The sequence below is a fragment of the Delphinapterus leucas genome, chromosome 14 (genome assembly GCF_059928025.1).
Source record: "Delphinapterus leucas isolate spDelLeu-1000000601 "Yukka" chromosome 14, BTC_Dleu_Yukka2, whole genome shotgun sequence".
NCBI classification, from domain to species: domain Eukaryota; kingdom Metazoa; phylum Chordata; class Mammalia; order Artiodactyla; family Monodontidae; genus Delphinapterus; species Delphinapterus leucas.
Genome location: NC_143142.1, coordinates 46,717,899 through 46,741,960, shown reverse-complemented (window position 1 = coordinate 46,741,960; position 24,062 = coordinate 46,717,899). Strand labels below are relative to the sequence as shown.

General features: G+C 36.7%; 1 protein-coding gene across 6 annotated transcripts in view; it reads left to right on the top strand.

The window, feature by feature from the left end:
* TRAPPC8 (trafficking protein particle complex subunit 8) overlaps window positions 1–23,707 on the top strand; it is a 90,675-nt gene extending 66,968 nt beyond the window's left edge. For all 6 annotated transcript variants that reach the window (XM_089895048.1, XM_022586904.2, XM_022586905.2 and 3 more), the window contains 7 exons: window positions 6,569–6,637; window positions 6,728–6,786; window positions 9,112–9,285; window positions 12,742–12,843; window positions 15,255–15,400; window positions 21,616–21,705; window positions 22,663–23,707. In XM_089895048.1, coding sequence (XP_089751174.1) covers window positions 6,569–6,637; window positions 6,728–6,786; window positions 9,112–9,285; window positions 12,742–12,843; window positions 15,255–15,400; window positions 21,616–21,705; window positions 22,663–22,897 — 875 coding nt within the window. In that variant the 3' untranslated portion in view covers window positions 22,898–23,707. The remainder of the gene's footprint in view (window positions 1–6,568; window positions 6,638–6,727; window positions 6,787–9,111; window positions 9,286–12,741; window positions 12,844–15,254; window positions 15,401–21,615; window positions 21,706–22,662) is intronic.
* The last annotated feature ends 355 nt before the right edge of the window (window positions 23,708–24,062 follow it).

Here is a 24,062-nt window from a genome sequence, read left to right as displayed (position 1 = left end):
GTTACATTTGTTTATTTTTGTTTTTATTTCCATTTCTCTATGAGGTTGGTCAAAAAGGATCTTGCTGTGATTTATGTCATGGAGTGTTCTGCCTATGTTTTTCTCTAAGACTTTTATAGTGTCTGGCTTTACATATAGGTCTTTAATCCATTTTGAGTTTATTTTGTGTATGGTGTTAGGGAGTGTTCTAATTTCATTCTTTTACATGTAGCTGTCCAGTGTTCCCAGCACCACTTATTGAAGAGGCTGTCTTTTCTCCATTGTATATTCTTGCCTCCTTTATCAAAGATAACGTGGCCATATGTGCATGGGTTTATCTCTGGGCTTTCTATCCTGTTCCATTGATCTATATTTCTGTTTTTGTGCCAGTACCATACTGTCTTGATTACTGTAGCTTTGTAGTATAGTCTGAAGTCCAGGAGCCTGATTGCTCCTGCTCCCTTTTTCTTTCTCAAGATTGCTTTGACTATTGGGGGTCTTTTGTGTTTCCATACAAATTGTGAAATTTTTCTAGTTTTGTTAAAATGCCATTGACAGTTTGATAGGGATTGCATTGAATCTGTAGATTGCTTTGGGTAGTAGAGTCATTTTCACAGTGTTGATTCTTCCAATCCAAAAACATGGAATATCTCTCCATCTGTTTGTATCATCTTTAATTTCTTTCATCAGTGTCTTACAGTTTTCTGCATACAGGTCTTTTGTCTCCTTAGGTAGATTTATTCCAACGTATTTTATTCTTTTTGTTGCAGTGGTAAATGGGAGTGTTTCTTAATTTCTCTTTCAGATTTTTCATCATTAGTGTATAGGAATACAAGAGATTTCTGTGCATTAATTTTGTATCCTGCTACTTTACCAGGTTCATTGACTAGCTCAAGTATTTTCTGGTAGTATCTTTGGGATCCTGTATGTATAGTATCGTGTCATCTGCAAACAGTGACAGTTTTACTTCTTTTCCAATTTAGATTCCTTTTATTTCTTTTTCTTCTCTGATTGCTATGGCTAAAACTTCCAAAACTATGTTGAATAATAGTGGTGAGAGTGGGCAACCTTGTCTTGTTCCTGATCTTAGTGGAAATAGTTTCACTTTTTCACCATTGAGAACAATGTTGGCTGTGAGTTTGTCATATATGGCCTTTATTATGTTGAGGTAAGTTCCCTCTATGCCTACTTCTGGAGGGTTTTTATCATAAATGGATGTTAAATTTTGTCAGAAGCTTTTTCTGCATATATTGAAATGATCATATGTTTTCCTTCCTTCAGTTTGTTAATATGGTTTATCACATTGATTGATTTGTGTATATTGAAGAATCCTTGCATTCCTGGGATAAACCCCACTTGATCATGGTGTATGATGTTTTTAATGTGCTGTTGGGTTCTGTTTGCTAGTATTTTCTTGAGGATTTTTGCATCTATATTCATCAGTGATATTGACCTGTAGTATTCTTTTTTTGTGGACTCGTAGAATGAGTTTGGGAGTGTTCCTGCCTCTGCTATAGTTTGGAAGAGTTTGAAAAGGATGGGTTTTAGCTCTTCTCTAAATGTTTGATAGAATTTGCCTGTGAAGCCATCTGGTCCTGGGCTTTTGTTTGTTGGAAGATTTTTAATCACAGTTTCAATTTCAGTGCTTGTGATTGGCCTGTTTATATTTTTTATTTCTTCCTGGTTCAGTCTCAGAAGGTTGTGCTTTTCTAAGAATTTGTCCATTTCTTCCAGGTTGTCCATATTTTTGTCATAGAGTTGTTTGTAGTAATCTCCCATATCCTTTGTATTTCTGCAGTGTCAGTTGTTACTTCTTTTTCATTTCTAATTCTTCTTCCTGTTTTTCTTGATGAGTCTGGCTAGTGGTTTATCAATTTTGTTTATCTTCTCAAAGAACCAGCTTTTAGTTTTATTGATCTTTGCTATTGTTTCCTTCATTGCTTTTTCATTTATTTCTGATCTGATCTTAATGATATTTTTCCTTCTGCTAACTTTGGGGTTTTTTTGTTCTTCTTTCTGTAATTGCTTTAGGTATAAGGTTAAGTTATTTATTTGAGGTGTTTCTTGAGGTAGATTGTATTGCTATAAACTTTCCTCTTAGAACTGCTTTTGCTGCATGCCATAGGTTTTGGGTCGTTGTGTTTTCATTGTCATTTGTTTCTAGGTATTTTCTGATTTCCTCTTTGATTTCTTCAGTGTTCTCTTGGTTGTTTAGTAGTGTATTGTTTACCCTCTATGTGTTTGTATTTTTTCCAGATTTTTTTCCTGTAATTGATATCTGGTCTTATAGTGTTGTGGCTGGCAAAGATACTCGATACAATTTTAGTTTTCTTAAGTTTACCAAGGCTTGATTTGTGACCCAAGATATAATCTATCCTGGAGAATGTTCCATGAGCACTTGAGAAGAATGTGTAATCTGCTGTTTTTGGATGGAATGTCCTATAAATGTCAATTAAGTCCATCTTGTTTAATGTATCATTTAAAGCTTCTGCCTCCTTATTTATTTTCATTTTGGATGATCTGTCCATTGGTGAAAGTGGGGTGTTAAAGTCCCCTACTATGATTCTTTTACTGTCAATTTCCCCTTTTATGGCTGTTAGCATTTGTCTTATGTATTGAGGTGCTCCTATGTTGGGTGCATAAATATTTACAATTGTTATATCTTCTTCTTGGATTGATCCCTTGATCATTATGTAGTGTCCTTATTTGTCTCTTGTAATAGTCTTTATTTTAAAGTCTGTTTTGTCTGATACAAGAATTGCTACTCCAGCTTTCTTTTGATTTCCATTTGCATGGAACATCTTTTTCCATCCCCTCACTTTGAGTCTGTATGTGTCACTGGGTCTGTAGTGGGTCTCTTGTAGACACTATATGTATGTGTTTTGTTTTTTATCCATTCAGCCAGCCTGTGTGTTTTGGTTGGAGCATTTAATCCATTTATATATAGGGTAGTTATCGATATGTATGTTCCTGTTCCCATTTTCTTAATTGTTTTGCGTTTGTTTGTCTTTTCCTTCTCTGTTTCCTGCCTAGAGAAGTTCCTTTAGCATTTGTTGTAGAGCTGGTTTGGTGATGCTGAATTCTCTTAGCTTTCACTTATCTGTAAAGGTTTTAATTTCTCCATCGAATCTGAATGAGATCCTTGCTGGGTAGAGTAATCTTGGTTGTAAGTTTTTCCCTTTCATCACTTTAAGTATGTCCTGCTACTCCTTTCTGGCTTGCAGAGTTTCTGCTGGAAGATCAGCTGTTAATCTTATGGGGATTCCCTTGTATGTTAATTGTTGCTTTTCCCTTGCTGCTTTGAATATTTTTTCTTTGTATTTAATTTTTGATAGTTTGATTAATGTGTGTCTTGGCATGTTTCTCCTTGGATTTATCCTGTGTGGGACTCTCTGTGCTTCCTGGACTTGATTGACTATTTTCTTCCCCATATTAGGGAAGTTTTCAACTGTAATCTCATCAAATATTTTCTCAGTCCCTTTTTTATTCTCTTCTTCTGGGACCCCTATAATTTGAATGTTGGTGCATTTAATGTTGTCCCAGAGGTCTCTGAGATTGTCCTCAGTTCTTTTCATTCTTTTTTCTGTCTGGTCTGTGGTAGTTATTGCCACTATTTTATTTTCTAGGTCACTTATCTGTTCTTCTGCCTAAGTTATTCTGCTGTTGATTCTTTCTAGAGAATTTTTAATTTCATTTATTGTGTTGTTCTTCCTGGTTTGCTTGCTCTTTAGTTCTTCTAGGTCCTTGTTAAACGTTTCTTGTATTTTCCCCATTCTATTTCCAAGATTTTGGATCATCTTTACTCTCATTACTCTAAATTCTTTTTCAGGTAGACTGCCTATTTCCTCTTCATTTGTTTGGTCTGTGGGTTGTTACCTTGTTTCTTCATTTGCTGTGTATTTCTCTGTCTTCTCATTTTGCCTAACTTACTGTGTTTGGGGTATACATTTTGCAGGCTGCAGGTTCGTAGTTCCTGTTGTTTTTGGTGTCTGCTCCCAGTGGGTAAGGTTCGTTCAGTGGGCTGTGTAGGCTTCCTGGTGGAGGGGACTGGTACCTATGTTCTTGTGGATGAGGCTGGATGTTGTCTTTCTGGTGGGCAGGATCATGTCTGGTGGTGTGTTTTGGCGTGTCGGTGAACTTATTATGATTTTAGGCAGCCTCTCTGCTGATGGGTGGATTTGTGTTCCTGTCTTGCTAGTTGTTTGGCATACAGTGTCTAGCACTATAGCTTGCTGGTCGTTGAGTGGAGCTGGGTCTTAGCGTTGAGATGGAGGTCTCCGTGAGAGCTTTTGCCGTTTGATATTACGTGGAGCCGGGAGGTCTCTGGTAGACCAGTGTCCTGAACTTGGCTCTCCCTCCTCAGAGGCATAGCCCTGATGCCTGGCTGGAGCACCAAGAGCCTTTCATCGGCACGGCTCAGAGGAAAAGGGAGAGAAAGAAAAGAAAAGAAAGAAAGAAAGAAAAAAAATGAATAAATAAAATAAAATAGTTATTAAAATAGAAAAAAATTATTAAAAATAAAAAAACAAGAAAGTAATTTAAAAAGAGAGAGAGGAAGAAAGAAGAGAGCAACCAAACGAAAAAGCAAATCCCCCATTGATAAGAAGTGCTAAAAAGTATACCAAAAAAAAAAAAGGACAATCAGAACCCTTGGACAAATGGCAAAAGCAAAGCTATAAAGACAAAATCACACAAAGAAGCATACACATACACACACAGAAAGAGAAAAAGGAAAAAAAAACCTCATATATATATATATATATGTAAAATAAAAAAAGGAAGAGAGCAACCAAATCAATAAACAAATCTACCAATGATAATAAGCTCTAAAAACTAAACTACGATAAACATAAAACCAGAAACAAATTAGACACAGAAAGCAAACACAGTTGCTCCCAAAGTCCATCGCCTCAATTTTCGGGTGATTCGTTGTCTATTCAGGTATTCCACAGATGCAGGATACATCAAGTTGACTGTGGAGATTTAATCCTCTGCTCCTGAGGCTGCTGGGAGAGATTTCCCTTTTTCTTCTTTGTTTGCACAGCTCCTGGGGCTCAGCTTTGGATTTGGCTCCGCCTGTGTGTGTACGTCGCCTGAGGGCGTCTGTTTGCCAGACAGGGCAGGGTTAAAGTAGCAGCTGATTAGGGGGCTCTGGCTCACTCAGGCGGGGTGGGGGGGCGGGAAGGGTATGGAATGTGGGGCGTGACGTTGCAACAGCCTGAGGCGCACCATGTTCTCCTGGGGAAGTTGTCCCTGGATCTTGGGACCCTGGCAGTGGCGAGCTGCACAGGCTCCTAGCCGGGGTGGTATGGATAGTGACCTGTGCTTGCACACAGGCTTCTTGGTGGCTACAGCAGCAGCCTTAGCGTTTCATGCCCCTCTCAGGGGTCTGTGCTGATAGCCACAGCTTGTGCCCATCTTTGGAGCTCGTTTAGGTGGTTGATGACTTTCTTATAATTAACTTTTGTAAGCATTAAATTGTGCTTTCATTACTTTACATGACTGTAAGTGAAATTACTGTGTTAATCGATTCTTTCCCATCTTTTTATTCCACATCTTTTCTATTTGTATATATTTTTTCTTTTTTAAAAAATTCAGTTGTAAAATCAGTGCCTGAATACATGGTCACTGTCAAAATTTCGAACAGTACAGAAACATATAGACTAGAATTGAAAGTTTCTCTTTGTTTCCTTTACTATTGGAAAGCTGGTTTTTCTGTGTGTAATCAAACTTGTGTGTTGACTGGCTTTTCTGTGTATTTGCGTACCCATATAACTTTAAACAAAAGAATATGCACACTTGTGATACATACTGTAAAATTGTTTTCCAAAATATTTCCATCATTTTATCATCCTGCTAGTAGTATGAAAGTGCTTAGTGCTTGTAAGAGTAGATCGAAGCTGGCAAAATATTTACTGTTTCTGGAAGGAATTGTACAATGTATTTTAAAAGATTAAAAAAAAATGTTTAAACCCTTATCTAGCCTCATAGTAATTCTTATTTTTGGAATTTATACAGAGGAATTAATTCAAAATATAAGAAGATCCATATATTCAGAGCAGTTTATTGTAAGATTATGTTTAATAGAGAAAAATCAAATGGAGCTTTAATGTGAATTAAGCTACAACTCAGATTATTTTGTGGTCATTAAAATATATAAGCTTTTAAAATATGTCACAATATTGGGGAAATGCATCATAGCAAATATGTGCATATAGTAATATTGGTATAAATCCTCCATATGAAAAAAATATTGATAGGAAATGCAGAAATGATAGAGTGGTGGAATTGAGGACTCCCTGGCTCCCAAGTTCTAATTTTTCAAATTTTCTGTTTATCTATAATGTCATACATATCTGAATATATATCTGCATATGAACATGCATTTCAAGAAAATTTAATCTTACCTTTTTAAGGAGCTGAATGAGATTTGCTTTACTGAGAGGAAAGCAAAGATGCTTTTCATTAAACACGATTTATAATTATGAAATATTTTCCAGTGTGACTGAAGAAGTCTGAGTAATGAATTAGGTTTTACCATGTTATAAACTGAGAAAGATACTTGAAATTTTCTCTTTTCTCTTCCTAGATGCCAAACTTGCGAATAGGGAGAAGGGAAAGTTTTGCTTCAAGGCAATACGATGTAAGGAGGAAGAAGGTAAATTCATTTTACTGTCACACTTTCTTAAATGGTTATTTTATATTTCATGCCAATGATATGATTAGTTTGTTCTCTCCTGTTTTTTAGTTGCTACACAGTCCTCAGAAAAATATACCTTTGCAGATATCATCTTTGGAAATGAACAGGTATGCGAATAAGCACAATAACGTTTGATTTTAAAAGTCACAGTCTGGAGTGTCTTGACTATTTTGGTAAAACTATTGCTTTAGTAATCCCCAAATTCTTTGGTGGATGAACATGTCAGCTTTGTTGGGTTTTGCAACTTGTCTTCATGCCCCAAAGCAAACAAAAATGCTATATGGAATATAGCATTTTAATTAGTTATTTAAATTTAACTTTCTTTTAGAGTGTAAGATACTCATGAAATAAGTTTAGTCCTTGGGATTAAAGAAACAGGATTATATGAAGGAACCTGTTTATTTGGGAACGTGGTCACAGTGGAACAAACAGATGATAACCCTCTGGATTTGGGAATATCATATGGTTCTGTGACCCAAATAATAAGCTGTTTTGTAATTTTAAATGTATTATTGACTAGGGCACTGATACTCCCAATAATTATATGTTACAACCACCTTGAGAGTGGTTTTCAAACTTTGAAATAATGTGCATGTAAGTCACCTGGGGATCTTGTTAAAATGCAAATTCTCAGTCAGTGGGACTGGTTGAGACCTGGGGCTCTGAATTGCTAAAGCTTTGAGGTGATCTTGAGGTTATCAGTCTGCACCCTCTATTTTTTTTTAATTTATTTATTTTATTTTTGGCTGTGTTGGGTCTTCGTTGCTGCTCACGGGCTTTCTCTAGTTGTGGCGAGTGGGGGCTACTCTTTGTTGTGGTGCGTGGGGCTTCTCATTGCAGTGGCTTCTCTTGTTGCGGGGAACGGGCTCTAGGTGCGTGGGCTCTAGAGCGCAGGCTCAGTAGTTGTGGCGTGTAGGCTTAGTTGCTCCGCAGCAAGTGGGATCTTCCTGGACCAGGGTTCCAACCCATATCCCCTGCATTGGCAGGTGGATTCTTAACCACTGCGCCACCAGGGAGGGCCTGCACACAGTTTTTTATCTAGAGAATTTTTATAAAAATGAAAGCTTTGCCGTCCCACCTCTAAAGCTCTGGCTCATACTTTGGGTAGAGTTTGGGAATACACATTTTCATCCATCTCTGCAGATAATCTGAAGAGGTGATTTGGGGACCTGCTTTGAAAAATACGGACCAAATTCCCTGTCGTTTTGTGCTGTTACTAGTATTATTTCTTTGTGTTCTTCTTGATAATTCCAAACATACTTAGACTTTTGTATTGTGCTTATCATTTGCCTTCATCTGACCCACTCTTTGTACTATCTTTTGGCCATTTGAGGAAGCAGCTATTTAGAAATATCCCAGAGCACCAAAAGTCCAATAATTCCAGAATGAGTATGACTTTTGGACACTGTGCTTCCTTGCTTCCTGAATGGTTGAATTTTAGCTTTTAGGACTTAAGTTGTTTGTTTTGTTTGTGTCTTTTTAAAAACATTCCCTAGAAACATCATCAGGACCCTTAAATTATATTAAGGTTGTAATTTTTATTATATTTATTGTTAATAATTTTGTGTAGGAGCACTGCAGATGGCATAAACAAAGACATTTTCCCTTTTGATGAATCTGAGTAAATAGAACTCACCAGGCACTACACGTTGATGAGATAACTATGTGGACAATGGTTTACCAGAAAAAGTTCATGTCTAAGGGGGAAAATATATGTATTTATTAATATTTAATAATTAACTTGAAGCTTAACAGCTATATAATATAGTTTATAATGCAGGAAATTGTTAAGTGTAGAGATTTAACTGTGAAACACAGTAGTCATTAATTAAGGGAAATTCTGTAGTTCTGAGTCTGTTTAAAAATCTTTTCTCTTGTTCTCTCCCTTTAAGTATAAAAGCCAGGTTAATGCCAGTGTCTTCATTCGTTCTGTTTCATTGGATATCACTTAGTCTTCCAAGTATTTGAATGGGAAATATTTGTTATTTTTAATAGTTAAAAAGATCATAATTTCCTTTTAACAATTCACTTTTTTAAAAATTGAAGTATAGTTATTTTACGATGTTGTATTGGTTTCAAGTGTACAGTAAAATGATTCAGTTATACATATATATGTTGTCAGATTCCCAACAATTCACTTTTTATTCATTTTCTTAGAGATACCCATTTACCCTCCCTGGATACTTAGAAGGTTAAAGCCAGTGCCATGGAAGCGTAGATTTATGAATTTGAGCTTCAAACTTTAAGATTCAGGGTAATTTGTGCCAAATATTTTAGGTATTCAAGTCTTAGGGTGGCCTCCTTGTATTCAACCAAATTGATAAGAAATTACTGAATAAGCCTTTTGGGTATATGTAAGTTGTAGAAATTTAAATTTTGGCAGGGTATATCTAATTGAAAACACATACAGACAAACGATTTTCTTTTAACAGATAGTAAGTTCAGCAAGCCCATGTGCAGACTTCTTTTATCGAAGTTTATCCTCTGAATTGAAGAAACCACAAGCCCAGTCTTCTCTGCATACAGAAAAACAGTCAATAGAGGACACTATGAGATTAATTCAGAAGTGCAATGAGGTGGATTTGAATATTGTTGTATTGTGGAAGGTATGTGTTGTTAAATTATTTCAGCAAGCCTCACTTATACTTGATTCTTAAGCTGAAGAGTAAATGTAAGCTGCTCTTTATATTTTTTCTCTGCTTAAATTTTCCAATTTGAATATTGAAGTAGTTTTATAAGTTTTTCAGCAGTTCCAAAATAACTTTTTTTTGCCTAAAGGGAAGAATTCATTCAAATTAGATGACTTTATTCTGTGTTACTTATTACTTGTAAGAGGTACTGAGAATTTTGTAGACATGATAAGCTCCATGAAAGCAAAAATGCTGTTATTAAACTCTTTATTGTGAGCATTTTCAAACTCTGAAAAAGGAAAAATAGCACTATGAATCTCTAAGTACCCATTACTTAGGCTCCAACAGCCACTAATTTGCTGCTGTTCGTTTTCACCTATTCCTTTGTTTTATTTTTACCTTCCTTTATTTTTTAGCTGCAGTATATATTTTTTAATGACATATTTCATCTGCTTTTATGTGTACTTCTAGCAGATGAGGACTTTCTTGTTTAATATAACCCCACCATATTACTATCTCACCCAAATTAACAGTAATTCTTTACAATTATCTAATTGTTGGTCTCTGTTGAAATTTTTCAGATTACTTGAAAATATTTTAATTAAAAAAAATCAGATTCAACTAAGATTTGCACATACACATGGCAGACCAGAATGAGGTTGTTTAGGCATTGGTCTTCCCTAAAGTTAACTATAATGCAGAAGAGGTTTATTTTTCACAGTACACCCTTTTGTATCTTAAGTATGTATCTTTTTTTTTTTCCACTGTAGAAATGATTCTACAGTGAAATTTAGGATCTTGCCCAGGGATATTCACCTGAACTATGTGAGGAGGTTTGATTTTGTACTGTCTGATATAAGGCCTAACATGGAGACATGCTCATAGTAGATGATTAGAACATGTTATTTTAAGTTGATTCAGATGTTCTAAAGTGTTCTTTTTACTAAACTGCACACTTTTAAGTAAACTTTCTTGAAACCAAGCTGGCTTTACATGAATTCCAATAAAACTGCTTAAGCAAATTGATACTTTTGTTGACTATAGAAGGTGAAGGTGTTTAATGTTAAAAAGATAAGTTACACGTTATTAGTTTGAAATCAAATGTTCTTGGAGCTTAGAATCAAGAGAATCCTGGGCTTCCCTGGTGGTGCAGTGGTTGAGAGTCCGCCTGCCGATGCAGGGGACACGGGTTCGTGCTCCGGTCCAGGAGGATCCCACATGCTGTGGAGCAGCTGGGCCCGTGAGCCATGGCCGCTGAGCCTGCACGTCCAGAGCCTGTGCTCCGCAACTGGAGAGGCCACAACAGTGAGAGGCCCGCATACCGCAAAAAAAAAAAAAAAAAAAAAGAGAATCCTGTTTTCAGGCTCAGTAGCATTGCCCCTTAATGTAAACCACCCATCCATTAAATGTATGGTAGACCTTTAGCATTTGTAGCTGTCACTCCACAGATTCCTGCCATGTAACAATTTGTAATATTCGTGAGACAAGATTTTGAGTTATGTGTGCTGTATTCTGTACTCATCGTTGAGCCCACAGTAACCTTGGTGGGGGCGGGGTGGCCAGGGGTTATCTTTCAAAAAATCACCCTGAATAAAAGCCAATTACTAGTATTGCTGATTATCATTGAAGAAGAAGAAAACTACCCAAGATTATGATACTCCTTAGTTAGAAAATGGAAGTTTGAATAGATTACAGTATGGGATATTAAATTTGGTAGGGGCTAGTAGCTATGATAAGTTTATTATTCAACTCATTTGAGGAAGTGACTAGTAGATTTTCTTTAGTGAAGACTCTAGATAGTGCACAAAGGACCACCTTGAACGGAAGAAAACTTGACAAGTCATTTAAGTTGTGGAGTTGATGCATAGGGAACATAGTACTCTAAAAAATTATGATTCAGGAGAAAACTAAGACCTTGGACAACATTTTTGTAAAAAAATTTAGTTGGTAAGGGGGTATAGTATAACTTATAACCAATCTTAACCAAAAATAAAGGTTTGTTTTGAAAAACTAAGACTTTGTGCAGGAAAGAGAATGCATTATAGGGTTATGCATGGCTATGGGTGATTTTTGTTTGGTCCCTGAGACCATTGGAAAAGATGTGCGACCTGTCTCAGGATGTTATCTATCAGTTGTCATCCTCTCTTGATTAAAGGTCACCCCATCAAGTATTTAACTCCTCCTGCATTTCTGGGTTGTGCATGGATGGGTGCTGAGCAGGTCCTGGGCCTGCCTCTGCCTTAGTGCAGCAGTTCTCCAAGTGTGATCCATGGATGGCAAATTGTCACTCATGATAAGTATAGAAATTGAAAATAAACATTTAGGAATGTTTATAGCGTTCTGACTGAGTAATTTTGAATCTCTTGAATCTAATAGTAAAAGAAATTGGGCTTATCAAAAAAAAATTAAGCATCTGTATTTGCATAGTGTGACAGTACCAGTATATCAGAGCCATGTACAGATTTTATTTTCTCCAACACAGAAGAAGTTCAAGAAGAAAAGTTACGTGCTGGAGTAAGTGTTTTAATTTAGATGAGATCAGTTCATTGTATAGGAAGAAAAAAACTTTTTTTTTTCTCTTTTAAGCATATGTATCAATACTTAAATTTAAGATCTCCAAGGACATGGCATTTCCACTTCTAGGATTTATGATTGTACTCACTGATTTTGCTGCATTATATGATAAACCCTGGTGCATTTCAGAAGCAAGATGATAAGAAAAAGCCTTGGGAATTCCCTGGCGGCTCAGTGGTTGAAAATCCGCCTGCCAATGTAGGGGACATGGGTTTGAGCCCTGGTCTGGGAAGATCCCACATGCCGTGGAGCAACTAAGCCCACGCGCCACAACTACTGAGCCTGCGCTCTAGAGCCCACACACCACAACTACTGAAGCCTGTGAGCCACAACTGTTGAAGCCCGTGCACCTAGAGCCTGTGCTCCGCAGCAAGAGAAGCCACTGCAACGAGAAGCCCATGCACCGCAACGAAGAGTAGGCCCCACTTGCCACAACTAGAGAAAGCCTGCACATAGCAATGAAGACCCAACGCAGCCAAAAATAAATAAATATATTTTTAAAAAAGAAAAAGCCTTTTGCTTGTATATTGGCAGTCCAGTAAAGAAAATAACTTGTGTTATGGTATGGCACTGTTCTTTTAGACTAGTTTCTTAAGTGCTCTAGAGAAAATTGGAAAAGATTTCAAGAAGTGTCTCTCACGTATCCAGGCCAACTGTTTTATATTGAGGCAGAGCAGATTTTGACAGATACTTAATTGATTGAATGAATGAACAAAAGTAGAAATGTTGACACAGCCATGAGTGTTGGTAATTGATAGATATTAGCCATAATACCTCTGCTTTCCATCAGATATTGCATTGGTTACTTTTGAGGTTACTGCCAAGCAGGCTAACATTTTTGTGCTTTGTACTTCTTAGGCATACGTAGTGGAAGACAGTAAGCAGCTTATTTTGGAAGGTCAGCACCATGTTGTTCTTCGCACTATAGGAAAAGAAGCTTTTTCATATCCTCAGAAACAGGTAATGACAGAGTTTGCTTTGGGGCCTTCCTGTGAACTTGTGGGGTTTTTTGTTTGGTTGTTTTTTGTGTTTTTGAAGGTATCTGGTTTGTGCAAGCTTTTATATTAGAATTTGAGTTGGGGCTTGGTGGCAGAAAGCTGATTAAAATTAGAAGTGAACATAAATTGATTTTAAAATTCACTAGCACTTCATAAGAGTATTGAGATGCATTTGTGATCTTGGGGTTTCCTAAGATATATTCTTTATTGAATCTAGAACTCACAGTTAGCTTGAGAGGAAGGGAACCATATTCTCTATATTATCTTGTTTGTTGTTTAACAGGCCCATACCATTGCAGAACTCTATGGGGCCTCTCATACAGTGTAAAGGATGGCCTCTGGAGTTGTGCAGAAGCTGGTAATACTGTTTATTTTCTTACTTTTCCTAAAATACTGTTTAATCTTACCAAAAGTTCTCATAGTGTGTGTAAATATTTAAACCCAAATCTGTTTCTTACTTTAAGAAAATTGTTTTTCTCAAACTGATTTGATTAGTTAAAAAAGTCCCAAGTTTTAATTGCAAATTGTCATATTTTGATAATTTCGAACATCTCAAGGCAAGATTTTTCACTTAGAAAATGAAACAAAGTGATTTCTATAAAATTCACTCAAGTTATAGTCCCATTTTACTAAAATACTGTGTAGGGCATATCCTTTTTTTCCTCTGTATTTCACCTTTGAAATACTTTATATTCTCTTTATATGATTAACTGAGTTGGGAGATGCAGCATGTTCATCATACTAAGAATAATATATTTGGAGCCCAGAGACTTTCAGATTGATGGCCTAGTGCAAGTTACTCGCATAATTTGATAAACTTTTAGCTTACATATAAAACAGGGGTAATAGTACTTTATACCTTGCCTCTCTTGTGATGGGACTGTCTGTCATAAGGTTGAATCAAACCCTTATTATAAAACTACTGTACAAATTGTCCAGCACTCATTGCAAAAATACCTGTTGTTGCTTTTAAGCTAGAAGAGAGGGAAGCTCTTCTAAATATTCCCTCAGTAGATTAGCTTCAGGTTTTTGGTATCCTTTTCTGGCCGTTGTTCGTGTGTGTTCCTCCTGGTAAGTAGTATGTAGAGATTCATTTAGTATAATTTAGAAGTCTCAAATAACAGCTTATTTTTCTTAGATGATTAGATTATAATAATAGTACATTTTTTGGACTTTTTATTAAAGTGTAACGTAAATGCAGAATAGTGACTAGGTCATTGACTCTTCACAAATTGAAGAACACTTCAGTATAAGGAGGACCCAGATCAAGAAAGAGAACATGACCCGCACCCAGAAGTTTTGCTCCTGCTCGCTTCCAGGCACAAGTCTTCCCTCCTCCAGAGTAAACCTCTAGTCACTTTTCTCTCACTCATAAGTCAGAAGCAGTTTTAATTCTTGCTTTTGCAGCTGTATAAATCAAGGGTCAGCAAACTTTTTCTGAGAAAAGCCAGATGGTAAATATTTTAGACTTTGCTGGCTCAGAGTCTTTGTCAGAATTACTCATCTGTGTTGTTTGGAGTCCAAAAGCAACCATAGCCAGTGTGTAAACAAATAGATATGGCTCTGTTTCCATAAAACTTTCTTTACATAAAGAGGAGGCAGGCTGAATTTGGCCCGTGGGCTGTAGTTTGCCAGTCCTTGGTGTAGATCAGAATCCAGCTAGGCTAGCAGGAAATTAAAAAATCAAAATTTTCTGGACGGTGAAGGAAAATGGAGAAAAAAATGACCAAGAAAGAAATAATAATACTAGAAGTGGGACATGATTCTCTATTTTCATTTAGACGATAATAATATTTATTGAAATGTTTACAGTGTGCCTCACACTAGCTATATTGAGACTTTTACATGTATGTTAACCTTCAGTTAATATAGTTGAGGCACTATAATCTGTAAAAACTCAGGAAGCTATTTTCAAAAATGACTCTTTAAGGCAATTTTAGTTTTTCAACTATTAAAACAGATGCTATACAATTGAATATCTATAGCCTAAGTACTAAGCAATTTTATTAGATGAGAACCACAGCAACTTTTGAAATTATTATTATTGTAAACCCCTTTTTTACATATGAGGAAATTGTCTTAAAGTATTAAATAACTTATCCAGGATCACAGAGCTAATATGTGAGGTTGCTGGATTTCGAGTCTAACCCCAGCACATAATAAATAGAGAATGAATAAATGATTACAGATCCTAGTTTTTTTATCCTAGGTTGTATGTATTGCATATGATTTCAACTGTTAGTTTGTTAGTTTTTACAGCAGAAAAAGTATTGTTCATGCTTTACTTTATCTCTACTGGTTTTAACTTCTTTAGTTTGTGCTATACTTTAACAAGGCAGTGTTTTTATTGTCATATATTTTTTCTTTTCTCAGGAGCCACCAGAAATGGAACTATTAAAATTTTTCAGACCAGAAAACACTACAGTTTCCTCAAGACCATCAGTAGAGCAGCTTTCTAATCTCATTAGAACGAGTCTTCACTATCCAGAATCATTTAGTCATCCTTTTCATCAAAAAAGGTTTGAGATGTATTTTTGTTAACATTTTTCTACAATATACACACCTGTGTGTGCATGCACACACAGACATACACACATTTATTAATAGCATTAACCCAGATATTGAAGAAACAATTTAGAATACTATTGAGTCTGTAGAAATTGCCCTTAAGTAATTTACCCTTTACTATGATTACTATATGTTGCTGCTGTAATTAAAAGATGGGTATTTCCTCAGCCAGTTAGTTGTCAAAAGTTTTCTTTTGGGGCTTCCCTGGTGGCGCAGTGGTTGAGAGTCCGCTTGCCGATACAGGGGACACAGGTTCGTGCCCTGGTCCGGGAAGATCCCACATGCCACGGAGCTGCTGGGCCCGTGAGCCATGGCCGCTGAGCCTGCGCCTCTGGAGCCTGTGCTCCGCAACAGGAGAGGCCACAACAGTGAGAGGCCTGCATACCGCCAAAAACAGTTTTCTTTTGATGAGCAGGTTTATCATTAAGTCAAGAAGAAGGAAAAAATACCGTCATTTTGTTTTTGTTTTAAGTACAGAAATTAAATCTAAGACATGACTATAGTATAGACTCATCAAACAGTTTAAATTTAGAGAGCATCATTTACTTAAGATTTATTAAGTGTTAAACTTCTGGGGGACTGATGTATTTATAACTTTGGTAAATAGCCTGATTATATAAACTTAAGGTTCTAAAATAAAAAGTCCTAAGTCAGATGACACTTCAAAAAGTGGCTGGTTTACAGATACAAAAGAAGATGGAGAGAAGTCTGTTAGAGCCAGTCTGTGAATTATAACTGAAAGTATAAATTTTGGTGAAGTCACCTTGGATAGAGGTAGGGATGGGGTGGGATAGAACAAAAGAGAATGGTGACCTATAGAACAGTGGTGTTTGAGAGATGAGCTAAGGAAAAAGTCCACGAAGAAGACTGATTGGGAAGTAGCAATCAAACAATTAGGAAGAAAAGACCAATGAGGAGAAAGTAGCATCACAGTGGCAGAGTGAGCACAGTTCAAGGAGGGACAGCGGTTAACAGTTTTAAATGCTGCAGACAAGTTGTTCATTGGCTCTGCCAGTAAAGAAATTGCTCATGCTTTTGAGAAGAATGTTATTATATAGTGGGGGTGGAAGCATGATATAGTAGGTTGAGGAGAAATGGGAGGAAGTAAGTAAAGATACTCACGTAGACCACCCTTTCAAGAAGCTGGGCTATGAACGGGGATCAGGGAATAGCCATGCAATATTATTGTTTTACTAGGTAAGATATGGATGTATTTATGGTCTTGAAGGAAATGATGGGATACAGGAAGGGCAACAGAATCCTTAATAGATGGAAAGATACACCAAAGAGTGGCAGGATTAGCTTTGGACTGAAGAACGGACCTCCTTACTATGGAAACAGGGAAAGATGAAAGTAGGGAGAAATTTTAACAAGTTACACATTATTGGAATGCCTCCACTTTTCAGGAGTTTATAGAAGCACGGTTAAGTACTCAAAGTAATCTAGGAAATAAGAGAATAAAGGGTAGAGAATTTTTAAAAGTAAAATTTGAGAACAGCTACTGAGAGGAATGAGGAGCTGGCCAAGGACACACAGAAGGAGTGCTGGGCAAAATTAAGATGTTGACTTAGCATCGGAAATATTTAAAAAGTAGCTTAAATGGTGCTAACCATTTTTAAACCCTTTTATCGTGAGATATAACACACAGAAAAGTGCTCAAAAATGAAAACTTGTGGCCATAGTGATTATTTTTCACAAAACTGATACCCAAATAATCACATCTAGGGAAGAAATTAGAATATTGCTAGCAATCTCAGAAGCCCCCTGTGTACTCCCTTCCAGTCATGCCCCCTGTGTACTCCCTTCCAGTCACTCCCCCGTCCATCCCCAGTATTAACAGTCATTTCTTTGCTCCTCTTTATAATTTTCCAACCAAGTGTTACATATCTGTATTTTGATTGTCATGGCTTTTTAAAAAATATATAATTAATTTATTTATTTATTGGCTGCGTTGGGTCTTCGTTGCTCTGCGTGGGCTTTCTCTAGTTGCGGCGAGCAAGGGCTACTCTCCATTGTGGTGCACGGGCTTCTCATTGTGGTGGCTTCTCTTGTTGTGGAGCACGGGCTCTAGGCCTGTGGGCTTCAGTAGTTGTGGGTCGTGGGCTCTGGAGTGCAGGCTTGGTAGTTGTGGCGCATGGGCTTAGTTGCTCCGTGGCATGTGGGATCTTCCTGGACCAGGGCTCGAACCCGTGTCGCCCGCATTGGCAGGTGGATTCTCAACCACTGCACCACCAGGGAAGTCCTGTGGGTTTTTTTGAACTTTATTTATGAATGGAATTATACAGAGTATATTCTTGTTACGTCCAGTTTCTTTCACTTAATATTATGTCATTCATCAGCCATTGACGAAGCTGTGGAATTTTCATTGCCAAATGAATATGTTTGAACATATTAGAATTAGTTTATCTACTCTGTTGTTGATGAACTTTTCGATTATTTTCATATTTCAACTTTCTGCTCTTGAATATTCTTGTATATATCTCCTGGTGCATGTGTGTTTGCTCCCCTCTTTTTTTTCCACATTTATCTAGGAATTTTTTCAAAGTAGTTTTACTAATTCATATATCGCACTAGTAGTGTTTGGGAGTTCCCTCTGCTCATAACCTTCAGCAACACTTTCTGTTGTCACACTTTTAAAGATTTTAGCCATTTAAGTTATTTTTAAATACTTTTGGTCTTAAATCTTTGTCTAGGTCTTAATTGCTCAGTAGTCATTCTGTATGCCTTTGACTGACAGAGGCACACTGGGGTCACCTGGGGAGATTTAAGAAATACAGATGCTTTGGTCCTACTCCCAGAGATTCTGATTGGCTGAAGGTTGGGGGCTGGACATCTAGATTACCTAAAGTTCTCCAGGTGATTCTAATGTACAGCCAAAGCTGAGAAAAAATTTCTTGTTTTATCCCTAGTGAACCTGTCTTCCCACTCTTCCATAGACAGTTTTGATTCCATAATGTTTCATTTTAACCCACCATTCTACTTTGTCCCTGTTTATCAAACCTGTCCTGCTTCACGTACTTCCTGAATATCTTAGATGCCATGGTGCTGCTTAGTGGTTGAAACCCTGGCTATGCCTTAGAGGCTGGGATATGTAGGACTTCTCCATGTGCTTCTATTATGGTAAAAAGCATCATAGACTCTAGGCAGTTCAGGGAAGTATGTGAAACAGGACAATTTTGATCAAACTAAAAGGAGAGCAGTGGGCTAAAATAAAGCATCATAGAATTAAAACTGTGCATGGAAGTATGTGAGAACAAGGCAGATTTGAGAAGGACAAGATATGGCAGTTTCTTCCAACTTTGGCTCCACATTAGAATCACCTGAAGAATTTTTGAAAATCCTGATACTTAGGCCAGTTAAATCACAATCTCTGGGAGTAGGACCTATGTGTCTATATATTTTAAATAAATCCTCAGATGATACCAGAGTGAATCTGTATCAGTTTCTATTGCTAAATAATGCTTCGTAAGAACCCACTCCAGAATTCAGTAGTTTACAAGGCATTTATTCCCACGCTCATGGGTCTGCAGGCCAATGACAATTTGGCTGAAGCTCTGCTTCAGGCTCTGGGTTGGTTGGGTTCATGTTTGTGCCATATACACTTGGGGTCAGTCCAAATGGGCAGCAGCTAGCTGGGTTATGTTCTTCTCATGGCGTATCTCTGGAGTACAAAAAGTGAGCCACATTGCAGTAGCACGTTTAAGCCTTCTGTTTGCATCAGAGTCCTTAATATTCCATTGCCAAATAGCCTTTCCTTCACAATCAACAAGGATGATCCACCGTTGCACAGTGGGAGGTGAAGGGAATGAATAACTGCTAAACAATAATTACCATTATCACAGTAACCAGGATTGCGAATCAGTGAAGTAGAGGGTCAAGTGATTGGGCATCCTTGTGAAACTAAAGATCAGAAGTGTAATTGAGTGAGAGCTGGAGATAGTGGTCAGAGAGTGGAGAATCTCAGTAGTATTTCAGAGGCAGTTATTTTAGGTGACTAAAACAAATTCACAGTATGGTCATGGAAGTTAGATGGCTGAGTTTTGAATAGTATTGGTGGTCATGGAGGTGACAGATCAAGGGTTTGAGAAGGAGTTGAGTGAGTTGTCTACCTTGACAGTGAAGTTCTCCAAAAAGATGACAAAATTCAGGATTGAAAAGAAGAAAGCAAACTCATCCAGAAGCTTTTAATAAATGAAGCCAATAAGATGATATGGAAGAAAAATCTTGAGCAATGTTTCCTTTCTAGATGGTAGGCCTCTGCTTGACAGATATACTAGATGAATTTGGGGTGGGGGGAAGAGGGTGAAGCAGATATTTCAAAAGACTCATCCCCTCCCCCTCCCCCAAAGAATCTCTGCTATACTGAGTTACTGTCACTGGTATTAGTTTGTCAGTATGGGGACAGAAAAAAAGAATAAAAACCTTGGAGTAGTTTATGACCAAAAAAATGAGGTGTTTTTATAGGAGAGGTAGGAGGAAGAACTCAAGAAGTGGTATTAACTATATTAATGAGACATTCTGGCTAGAGATATGGAAGATGTTGGAAGAAGAACAGCATGTGTTATTGAGAGGACTGCAGAGGAAGCTGTGTACTCAGCCAAATTTCAGTTAAAGTAAGATGTAGACATATAAAGAGAGGAGACTGAGGATCTAGAGGAGTGTTGTTCATGTGATACAGAAATGTGGGAGGGGTGGGACAGGGAAGAGGTTTGGTCATAGCAGTGGAACACAGGGCAGCAGAGGAATGAGAATATGAGAAACAGCAGGTGACCAGAGATAACAAAGATATGAATCAAATAAATTGACAGGAATTTGTGAAGAATAGTAGAAAATTGGGAATGGGGGCTAGTGAGGCAGTAGCCCCCATTCCCACTTATTAACACTTAGTATGATGCCTAAGGTTTGCTGGGGAGATGGGGGTGCTATTCACTGAAGCAGTGAATGGAGGAAGAAGAGGAATGAAGGTAATGATTTTGGGGCTAAGAAACATCCAGATGTTCTGATTTCTTCTTTTACTAGAAGCATTTAGATAAAGCATGGAGAATTTGAGGCCCAAATGGTAACAGAATAGCAAAGTTTCTGAGGTTTTGCTTTGGGTTACAAATTATGCGATTGGAATTTAACTTAATGGGGTGCTCTAGACTGGAAACCTATTCGGTAGTCTTTGCTGTCCTCTTTTCCTTGTTAGAAGTTTGTGGAGGAGGTAAGGGCATAGCACCGGTACAATCTAAGAATAAGTCTTTGAAATTATCTTAGTTTTTGTTTAGGGAAATCTGTTATTTGCAGTATGGTTCAGAAAGTATTTCTTAGTAAGAGGATATAAAATTTCTGAAAGCATAAAATATATTATCTGAGCAGAATTTTAAAGTTAATTTTGTGGGAGCTTATAGGATTACTTTTTTCTTTTTTACTATCCCTTTGTTCTTTGTGTTAATAGAGTAAACTATTTTCAATAATAGTATGTAACCATTTGTGCATAGATATGTTCATTTATTATGTTCTTGATTTTAAATCTGCACCAGTCTGTTCATTAGGTCCTCTTCTATCACTCCATGTCCTTTCTCCTATGCTTTAGTGATTTACTAATTATAAAGTGAGATCAGAAATTAGGTTAACTGAGCAAATGTGTCTACTTGAAAGGGCTCTCCTCATAACTTGCTGTACAGAAATAATTATCATATTCTCCCGAACGTGATGGCTTTTATGCAAATTTGATAGAAGAGCAAATGTCAGTTCTCAAAATTAAGTAATTTTCACGAAGCATAGAGAACAGGATTAGTTGTTGGCATTTCCATGATTTTTTATCTCCATTGATCTTTCTTAGTTGCGATTATTCTGTTTTGCATTTTGGGAAATAACCACCTAGAAACATTTTGGTTATTTTTTAAGATTAGCTTCAATAAATATAAATAAAATGGTTTTGTAGATGTATATATTCTGGTATTTAGTATTCAGGCATTGTATTAATATGTTTTACTTCTTGTTTATGCAAATAATATGGCTTGAGTGATTTTAGAATTCAGTTTTTTTCCTTACTTGAATCTAATTGTTTTTGAGGAGCTTATGCTATTAGGTACTCTTAAGTTTTATTTTCAAGAAAGTGGGTTTTTTTGGTTGTTGTTTTTTAATATCCCGCTAACCTTTTTTATTTATTTTTTTTCCACAGCCTTTGTTTAGTACCAGTGACTCTTTTACTTTCCAATTGTTCAAAGGCCGACGTCGATGTAATAGTTGATCTTAGGCATAAAACAACAAGGTAAAGATTTATTCAGGGCAAGTTTATTTTGCAGTTAAAGATTGATTTGAAAGCAATTTAATATTTTGAAATTATGCAAATAATTACCTAACATAGAGAAAGTTTACTCAGGCATGCCTTTATTTTTTTGTTTGGTATTAAGAAGTGTTAGAGAAGACTTAACGAAGATTGTCTTAGAATTTCAATAGTGGCAAATGGAAAGCAATTTCCAAAAGCAGCAAATTATTTTGACCAGAGACAACAATTTTTATAAAAGTTTGTTGGTGATAAAGAACTCTAAAATTGAAAATCAGCAAGTTCAGGATAGAAGTTTTTTTTTGTCTTGTTTTCTGATTTATAAAATAATGCTTAACAACAACAACAACAAAAAAGCTGGTCCATACTGGCACTCCAAGATCTAGATGCTTTTCAGAATTCAGAAATTTTGGGGTTTTTAGAAAAGCAGTGTGAAGCGTATGCTGATTATTATTGTATAACACTCCAAACAGGATCTGGGTTAGCTGTGTGAAATCCAAACATTTTGTGTATGATTATGTGTATCATAAATTAATTTGCTAATGCCTTATTGGTAGACCCTTGGTTGCTTTCCATTTTTCAGAAACAATTTCAATATTATAAGCATTCTTATATGCACATTTATTTTTGTGTATGGATAACCAAGTGGTTAAAAGCTCAGGTTTGAAATCAGGTTCCATTATTTACTAGCTGCTGTTGCGAGTGTTAAGTGAGATAATTCATTCTTAGCATTGTGCCTGGAACATAGTAAGTGTTAATAAATTTTAGCTATTATAGAAATTGTAATGTTAGCTATTGCCATTATTGTTATTAATACAGTTGGTGTCATAAAATAATTTCTAGAAATAGAATTGCTAGATGAAAGGGATGTGTTATTGGGACTTTGGGAAAAAATTTATGAAGAAAAAAATTCTCCAACTTACTACTTGCCTCCTCCCTTAGCCCAGAAGCATTGGAAATCCATGGATCATTTACATGGCTTGGACAAACACAATATAAACTTCATCTTAAAAGCCAGGAGCTTCACAGTTTGCAGCTGAAAGCATGCTTTGTCCATACAGGTGTTTATAACCTTGGAACTCCTAGGGTATTTGCCAAGTTATCGGACCAAGTTACAGTGTTTGAAACAAGTCAGCAGAGCTCCATGCCTGCCCTGATCATCATCAATAATGTGTGATAACTTACAAATTTGTACTGAAATTCACAGGAATCAGTTTTATTTTACTGAATGGTTTTTACAGCAGTATTTGAAATACCTAACTTGTTTGGGAGGTTGGTGTTAGATCACTGTAAAATACTTCTGATTTGTCAATTTGTTGATGATGCAAAGCACGTTGGACTGAGAGTACTTAAATTCTTTTTTTGTATTTGTTTAATCCCTGGTAATAATTTACATGCTCATAATACAGAATTTCAGCATATCCATGCACCTTATTAAGCCCCACTTAAAACCAGTGTCTAAGTCTGCTGTTACAACTTATCAATGGTATATGAACATTAGGAGATGATTTTGAGGAAGAAAAGGCCTTGTTGGCAATATTCCTGTTAAGCCATTAGTCTATAAATTCCAGCTTTACTGTGAAGTTCTATAGAGTGTTAAATACAGACTTTGCTGTCTTGCTTCACACAGTTCTCTAAAATCAGTTTTGAACGTTGGTTATAGGGTCTTCATACTTCAGTATCTGGTTGTTCCTATGGCTTATACATAACTTTGTAAAAAGAAGAACTTTTTTTTCTGATGCTTTGATTATAGTTTTGGAAAGAGTTTGACTCCCCCCCCATTCATCTCAGCATACAGTGCACTATTTCACAATATGAGATTTTTGTCATTTAAATTATCATATTCTTTATTATGTAACTTTAACAATTGAGATGATCTGTTTAAAATATAAATCTACTCAAGTTAATTAAAAATAAGCTTTTCAAAAATGTATTATATTTATAACAAATGTACTGTAAATAGAATAAAGACATGCTATTCACTGTATAGATTTATTAGATGCCTTTTTAAAAAAATTCTGAGAACATATTATTGAAAATGAATGTCAGCCAAGACTTCCCTGGTGGTCCAGTGGCTGGGGCTCCGTGCACCCAGCACAGGGGGCCTGGGTTCGATCCCAGGTCAGAAGCTGAATCTCACGTGCGACAACTAGGAGTTCACCTGCCACAACTAAAGTTCCTGCATGCTGCAACTAGAAGGTCCTGCGTGCCGCAGCTGGGGATCCCACACACTGCAGCTAAGGATCCCGCACGTCACAACTAGGACCCAGTGCAGTCGAATGAATAGATGGGTAGGTGGATATTTTAAAAAAAAAAGAATGCCAACCATATTATTATAGCAG